The sequence below is a fragment of the Cydia fagiglandana genome, chromosome 21 (genome assembly GCF_963556715.1).
Source record: "Cydia fagiglandana chromosome 21, ilCydFagi1.1, whole genome shotgun sequence".
Classification (NCBI taxonomy): Eukaryota; Metazoa; Arthropoda; class Insecta; order Lepidoptera; family Tortricidae; genus Cydia; species Cydia fagiglandana.
This window is the reverse complement of record NC_085952.1, coordinates 5,200,731-5,209,229: the sequence shown is the minus strand read 5'-3', so window position 1 is coordinate 5,209,229 and position 8,499 is coordinate 5,200,731. Positions and strand designations below refer to the sequence as shown.

Genomic DNA, 8,499 nt, shown 5'->3' with positions numbered 1-8,499 from the left:
GTTCATAACGAAAATTTTATTTATTAACTCTTTAAATAATACATACAACGTGTACCGCTACGTACCACTTAAGACTGTAAGTCTGTACCTACATGGATTACAGCAATGCACATAGAAAATGTGCTAAATGCGGAGCAACGGCTGTTGAAGCAGCCAGAGTGAAATTTACAACTTTAGTGGGTTCAGGAGGAACCGAGTCATAACGCATCTGGAAAGCGTATTAATTAACCGTGAAGAAATGTATGAATACAAGTTGGAAATCTGTGTAAAATGCCGTGTGTAAAGTGTAGTGTATCTGTGTGTAAAGTGTAATAGGTAGGCATGCCTAATGTTATTTGTATAAAAGGTACTGAAAACTTTGTGAATGCGCTTTATTAATGTCTATTTTTTCATTAAGTTGCCAGTTGCCAGTTTTCAGTGTATATTTTTATATGTAAAACATTTTTTAATAAATAATATATATAATGTTATAAACATAAACATGCCTTTTATTTAAATCAATTGATAATACCACAAACAAGGGGTAATATTTGCATCTTGCATATATTTCGTGATATGAAGATAACAAATATGTTTATCAACAGAATTACTACCTACCAATACCCGCCAGGCTAAACCGGTTGTCAACTTTAGTTCCATTGGTACACAAAGACGGCGCCACTAGTATAAACGTATAAACGGTTGGGGACATTTTTTTGTATGGAGTTACCGTTCTTCTCCTAGTGAGTATTATATTCTTTGACCGACAGTCTGCAATGTATAGATCCTAGTGAGTATTATATTCTTTGGTATAGATGGTCAAGCAAATCTTGTCAGTAGAAAAAGGCGCGAAATTTAAATTTTCTATGAGACGCTATCCCTTCGCGCCTACATTTTTCAAATTTGCCGCCTTTTTCTACTGACAAGATCTGCTTGACCAAGTTATAACTAAAATCGCATACGAGTTATAAGATCTTGCCTCTATGTAATAATTATTAATGTGACACAAAAAATACCTGAAAATAACGGTGTTTATATATTTATTGCACCCCCGGTGTTCACTCCAACCTACCTACCTATTTAGCTGGTTCCAACAATTTTGCATTGTTTTCAGATCCCTCAACGGACTTCAGCAAACATAGTGTCATTAAGCCCAAATTGCAGCATGGCAGAACCAAGAGAGAAATCACTTCTACAAAAGATACGGTCAGCACTATTATACCTACATGATAGATACATAAGTAGTAGCTATCGCTACGCTACGCTCTAATTCCTAATACTTACTGCTTATGTGTATAATCTTTAGTTTAGTCATTTATTTATTATGTTCATCTTACAGACAGGAACCCATCACCGCGAGGTGATCATAACTGTGAGCATCGACGGCGAAGAGCAAGAATTGGAACTGCGGCTTAATGAAGAGCTGATGCCACGAGGACACTCTCTGAGCTACCAGCAGGATGGCCGGACAATAGTTCACGTGCCGGAGAAAGAGGTATCTAATCTATTCGTAATTATTATAAATCGAATATCGATTTTCGTCTTTTGCGGTGACTTTAGATCCGTTAGTTGGTATTGCCTACGCCAGAAAATTATACATCTCTGAAGTGTACTTAACATCTCACCTCACCTGATGAGGTGTCCGCTTAGGTTACAATTAACCCAGTGGACAAGACGGGTTGCGTCAACGTAGAGTCCCAAAGAAAGAGCTCCAAAAGTTATGTATCATCTTTGGAGATTCACATCTGGTACGTTAAGAGAATAATGTGATTGCAGGAGTTGGACTTATGCCAGTATTCGGGACGCGTGAGCGGTAAGCCGGGCTCGTGGGCCGCCGTGTCAACGTGCGACGGAGTCAAGGGTGTCTTCTACGACGGACGACATCTGCGGTACATCGAACCTGCACACGGTCTTTTACGCATTCTACTTATTACAAACTTAAGCATGCATTACAACAAGCCCATCATGCAGAATTTGCTTGTTACATGGCTTAAAACCACTGTTTCTCTACCAAGGTCATATTGCAGAAACTGTGGTTGTCTGCCGTCTCTGGCACATGCTTCTATCTATCTATCTATACATCTATCTATCTATCTATCTATCTATATATACATATAATAAAGCTGTAGAGGGTCGAAAGTCTGTACATAGAAGATATTTGAAAAAAAGTTGGCTGGGGATACTTAGAATCGATAACAGAACACGTTCCAACAGTTTTTAGAATTTTTGTCTGTTTGTCTGTTTATCTGTTTATCTGTTTGTCTGTTTATTTGAACGCGCATCACGTGAAAACGGCTGAACGGATTCTGATGCAAACTTTACTAATCTGTCGAGAAAATCTCCGGCCAGGTTATAGGCTATAAAAATTCAACCCCTAAAAGGGGGGGTAGCCACAACACCCGCTTGATTTAAGTTTGCCCCTGAATCTTATGGCGCTACTTAGGAAGGAGGGGCAAACTTTTTTCAAATATGTGCTACCACTATTGAGTACCCTGGAAAACTAACAGATGGCGCTGAATTTAATACGTAGTGACACGAATAAGCCACGGAGGATTTTGCCAAATTAACTCTATGTTTAGAAGACCGGGTATCAACAAATTTAATTGAATAATTATGTTGATTTAATAATACAACAAAATTAAACAAATTAATTGCCCCTAATTGCACAGTGCCGTCTTTTTACACTTCACGACTGCCCAAAAGAAAGACGAGTGTATGTAGGTATATATTTATTTATGTGAGTTTCTTTATTCCGCCTTAACTTCTGAATGCCTTAACCGATTTAGACGTACGATACATCATAAGAGTACTTACGTCCGCCATTACGCCTTCAGCGCCGTCATACTCGAAGCATCGGGCGTAACCCGACGCACGTGGCGCGCTGTACCAATTCCAAAGCCGGGCGCCTTAGGCGCCCTCATACTAAAAGTGTCAGGCGCAGCCCGACGTACGTGTCACGCTGTACGCTTACCAAAGCCGAGGCGCCCTCATACTCAAAGCATCGGGCGTAACCCGAAGCACGCGGCGCGCTGTGCCAGTTCCAAAGCCAGGTGCCTTCGGCGCCCTCATACTAAGAGAGTCGGGCATAGCCCGATGTACTCATACTCAAAGAGTCGGGCGTAGACCGACGTACGTGCCACGCTATACGCTTACCTAATCCGGGCGCCTTCGGCGCCCTCATACTCAAAGCATCGGGCGTGACCAGACGCACGTGGCGCGCTGTACCAGTTTCAAAGCTGGGAGCCTTCGGAGCCCTCATACTAAAAGAGTCGGGCGTAGCCCGATGCACTCATACTCAAAGAGGCGGGCGTAGCCTGACGTACGTGGCGCACTGTACGCGTTCCATAGCCGGGCGCCTTCGGCGCCCTCATACTAAAAGAGTCGGGCGTAGACCGACTTACGTGCCACGCTGTACGCTTACCAAATCCGGGCGTCGTCGGCGCCCTCATACTCAAAGCATCGGGCGTAACTCGACGCACGTGGCGCGCTGTACCAGTTCCAAAGACGGGCGCCTTAAGTGCCCTCATACTACATGAGTCGGGCGTGGCCCGATGTATGTGGCGCGCTGGAAGCGGACCAAAGCGAAGCGACTACGACTTTCTCATACTAAAAGTGTCAGGCGTAGCCCGACGTACATACGTGTCACGCTGTACGCTTATCAAAGCCGGCGCCCTTATACTCAAAGCGGCGGTCGTAGCCCGACGTACGTGGCGCACTGTACGCTTTCCAAAGCCGGGCGCCTTCGGCGCCCTCATACTAAAAGAGTCGGGCGTAGACCGACGTACGTGCCACGCTGTACGCCTACCAAAGCCGGGGGCCTTCGGCGCCCTCATACTCAAAGCGTCGGGCGTAATCCGACGTACGTGGCTCGCTGTACGTGTTCCAAAGCCGGGCGCCTTCGGCGCCCTCATACTCAAAGAAGCGGGCGTAGCCTGACGTACGTGGCGCACTGTACGCGTTCCATAGCCGGGCGCCTTCGGCGCCCTCATACTAAAAGAGTCGGGCGTAGACCGACTTACGTGCCACGCTATACGCTTACCAAATCCGGGCGTCGTCGGCGCCCTCATACTCAAAACATCGGGCGTAACTCGACGCACGTGGCGCGCTGTACCAGTTCCAAAGACGGGCGCCTTAAGTGCCCTCATACTACATGAGTCGGGCGTGGCCTGATGTATGTGGCGCGCTGGAAGCGGACCAAAGCGAAGCGACTACGACTTTCTCATACTAAAAGTGTCAGGCGTAGCCCGACGTACATACGTGTCACGCTGTACGCTTATCAAAGCCGGCGCCCTTATACTCAAAGCGGCGGTCGTAGCCCGACGTACGTGGCGCACTGTACGCTTTCCAAAGCCGCCGAAGGCGCCCTCATACTAAAAGAGTCGGGCGTAGACCGACGTACGTGCCACGCTGTACGCCTACCAAAGCCGGGCGCCTTCGGCGCCCTCATACTCAAAGCGTCGGGCGTAATCCGACGTACGTGGCTCGCTGTACGCGTTCCAAAGCCGGGCGCCTTCGGCGCCCTCATACTCAAAGCGGCGGTCGTAGCCCGACGTACGTGACGCGCTGTACGCTTTCCAAAGCCGGGCGCCTTCGGCGCCCTCATACTAAAAGAGTCGGACCTAGACCGACGTACGTGCCACGCTGTACGCCTACCAAAGCCGGGGGCCTTCGGCGCCCTCATACTCAAAGCGTCGGGCGTAATCCGACGTACGTGGCTCGCTGTACGTGTTCCAAAGCCGGGCGCCTTCGGCGCCCTCATACTCAAAGAAGCGGTCGTAGCCCGACGTACGTGGCGCGCTGTACGTGTCCCATAGCCGGGCGCCTTCGGCGCCCTCATACCCAAAGCGTCGGGCGTAGCCCGACGTACGTGGCGCGCTGTTCGCTTTCGAAAGCCGGGCGCCTTCAGCGCCCTCATACTCAAAGCGTCGGGCGTAATCCGACGTACGTGGCTCGCTGTACGCGTTCCAAAGCCGGGCGCCTTCGGCGCCCTCATACTAAAAGAGTCGGGCGTAGACCGACGTACGTGCCACGCTGAACGCCTACCAAAGCCGGGCGCCTTCAGCGCCCTCATACTCAAAGCGTCGGGCGTAATCCGACGTACGTGGCTCGCTGTACGCGTTCCAAAGCCGGGCGCCTTCGGCGCCCTCATACTAAAAGAGTCGGGCGTAGACCGACGTACGTGCCACGCTGAACGCCTACCAAAGCCGGGCGCCTTCGGCGCCCTCATACCCAAAGCGTCGGGCGTAATCCGACGTACGTGGCTCGCTGTACGCGTTCCAAAGCCGGGCGCCTTCGGCGCCCTCATACTAAAAGAGTCGGGCGTAGACCGACGTACGTGCCACGCTGAACGCCTACCAAAGCCGGGCGCCTTCGGCGCCCTCATACTCAAAGCGTCGGGCGTAATCCGACGTACGTGGCTCGCTGTACGCGTTCCAAAGCCGGGCGCCTTCGGCGCCCTCATACTAAAAGAGTCGGGCGTAGACCGACGTACGTGCCACGCTGAACGCCTACCAAAGCCGGGCGCCTTCGGCGCCCTCATACTCAAAGCGTCGGGCGTAATCCGACGTACGTGGCTCGCTGTACGCGTTCCAAAGCCGGGCGCCTTCGGCGCCCTCATACTCAAAGCGTCGGGCGTAATCCGACGTACGTGGCTCGCTGTACGCGTTCCAAAGCCGGGCGCCTTCGGCGCCCTCATATACTAAAAGAGTCGGGTATAGACCGACGTACGGTACGTGCCACGCTGTACGCAGTGTACTCCTACCAAAGCCGCTTACTGACACAGACTGAATTCCACGCGGGCGGAGCCGCGGGCACAGCTAGTTATAAATATGTCAGCCTGTTTGAATATAAACCACCAGTCGTCATCACTATGGATTGTCCATTCGTTCGACTCATAAGTATGTATAATTTTAACAGCAACAGCTTGATCTTTTGATATCAATCCTAAGAGACAATTACGCCAAACTATCAAGAAACTTATGTCTTGTTTGTTTGTTTGTTGTCTTGTTTGTCTTGTTTCAAGAGAACTAATCTTTTTTCTTCTAAATTACTTTAAATGAGTCCAACGATTGATGTTGGTGCAACCAGATATAGTGGCTCCTCTACACGATGGTCAACGCCGGCCACTCTAAAGGACGCATTTATGCGTTAGAGGGAGCAAGTGATATTGCTATCTCATTCTACCGCATGGCTGCGTCCCTTGGAGTGGCCGGCGTTGGCCCATCGTGTAGAGGAGCTATAAAGATTCAGGCCATGGGTATTGATAACTATACCCATATATAGTTTGAATAATCTCAGGTGAATTTTTCGGGCTCGGACCCTAATCTGTTAAACAAAAGATATTGTTTCCTTTATTCAGTTGGTTACAATGCTTACTGCTAATAGACCCGACGTAAGTAACGTGAACAAACCCATTTAAAAAGCAAATTTACCATTCAAATTATATGGTTTAAATTCTTGAATCAGCTCATTCGGAGATAACACGTTTTTGCTATCTCTAAAAACAAGACCACCCTAATTGTTCTCTGAACAAGCTGTCATATGAATTTGAACCTTAATACTATCACGATAGTTGCTTTTTAAACGACATGGTTGCTTTGGCACGTGGCTGTAGACCGCTCTTAAAAGAAACTAAAGGCTTTTTTGTTTAACGGATTAGCACCCGAACTCGAAAAATTCACCTGAGATTATTCAAACTATAAAGCTAATAAGTCTTATTCCAGGTGACATAAACGGGGATCACTTCCTGTACTCGCACGAGCATCTGACGAAGAAACACCGCTGCGGTTATGAGAGCTCCAAGCATAACTCCAGCCAAAACCCTCACAATTCTATGCTGCTTCAGCAAGGCGATGAGTTGACAGGAAGGTCCAGTCGGGTGGGTAGATTTGCTTCGTGAAGGATGTGGAGATGACTGTTAACCATAGTCCATACAGTTAACTGACAATTCATAATATTAGTATCGTAGTATCTGCTTAAAATTTTTAATTGGCTAAAAGCTTGTGTACCTATATATCCGCGGCTGAGCAAGGTTTCCTGGGTATCACTAAAGAAAGATAGGTATACCTTGTCATTGGAATCGAAATAATTAATACGGTAGATACCTAGTTCACTCAAAGAGAGACCTCGCGACTCATGCGTCAATTTTGATCTTTCTGAGAACTCCTTAACTCCAGGCCTTCAAAATTGTATTTATATGAACTGGGTTTCTGTCAAATTTCATGAACTGACTAAAAATTACTCAAGATACTTATCTTTACAATCAAGAAAAGTGCATAGTTGACAGGTCTTTGTTTTCGGTTGACTAGGTACTTACCAAAGAATATAATACTCACTGTGGCTAGGTATCAGTATTTGACACAACGTTGCATTCCAGGACAAACGCGCATTTGTCGATGCTGTAGTCCAAGAGCCCTTCAACGCGGACCGTCGCTCACGCTACGTGGAGCTGGTGCTGGTGGTGGACCACGGGGAGTTCCTCGCCAGCGGCGGCGACCTGCAGCTGGTGCATCGCCAGATGAAGGACCTGGCCAACATCATCAACTCGGTGAGACACTAGAGTACAACGCGGACCGTCGCTCGCGCTACGTGGAGCTGGTGCTGGTGGTGGACCACGGGGAGTTCCTCGCCAGCGGCGGCGACCTGCAGCTGGTGCATCGCCAGATGAAGGACCTGGCCAACATCATCAAATCGGTGAGACACTGAGTACAACGCGGACCGTCGCTCGCGCTACGTGGAGCTGGTGCTGGTGGTGGAACCACGGGGAGTTCCTCGCCAGCGGCGGCGACCTGCAGCTGGTGCATCGCCAGATGAAGGACCTGGCCAACATCATCAACTCGGTGAGACACTAGAGTACAACGCGGACCGTCGCTCGCGCTACGTGGAGCTGGTGCTGGTGGTGGACCACGGGGAGTTCCTCGCCAGCGGCGGCGACCTGCAGCTGGTGCATCGCCAGATGAAGGACCTGGCCAACATCATCAACTCGGTGAGACACTGAGTACAACGCGGACCGTCGCTCGCGCTACGTGGAGCTGGTGCTGGTGGTGGAACCACGGGGAGTTCCTCGCCAGCGGCGGCGACCTGCAGCTGGTGCATCGCCAGATGAAGGACCTGGCCAACATCATCAACTCGGTGAGACACTAGAGTACAACGCGGACCGGACCGACGCTCGCGCTACGTGGAGCTGGTGCTGGTGGTGGACCACGGGGAGTTCCTCGCCAGCGGCGGCGACCTGCAGCTGGTGCATCGCCAGATGAAGGATCTGGCCAACATCATCAACTCCGTAAGACCACTTCAGTGATAGATTTCCTTCCTGTTGTCCTGGCACGACCAAGCCTATGTGTCCTACAACACGATCCATTGAATTGCAGTCGATAAACCGTTGGACCTTCCAGATAGTTCTAACTACTTTTAACTACCGGGGTTTCTGTTGTGGTTAACCTTAACAATCGCTTTGTTATCTTATGTCGATGGCCAAAAATAAAAACGGAACACTGTATACCTCTATACACAACTACATAT

General features: G+C 49.2%; 1 protein-coding gene across 1 annotated transcript in view; it reads left to right on the top strand.

The window, feature by feature from the left end:
• Positions 1-8,033: 8,033 nt before the first annotated feature.
• The window catches only part of LOC134675367 (disintegrin and metalloproteinase domain-containing protein adm-2-like), a 51,960-nt gene continuing 51,494 nt past the window's right edge, over positions 8,034-8,499 (top strand). Inside the window, exon 1 of the mRNA XM_063533579.1 lies at positions 8,034-8,109. Within this exon, the coding sequence (XP_063389649.1) occupies positions 8,080-8,109 (30 nt within the window). The 5' untranslated portion in view covers positions 8,034-8,079. The remainder of the gene's footprint in view (positions 8,110-8,499) is intronic.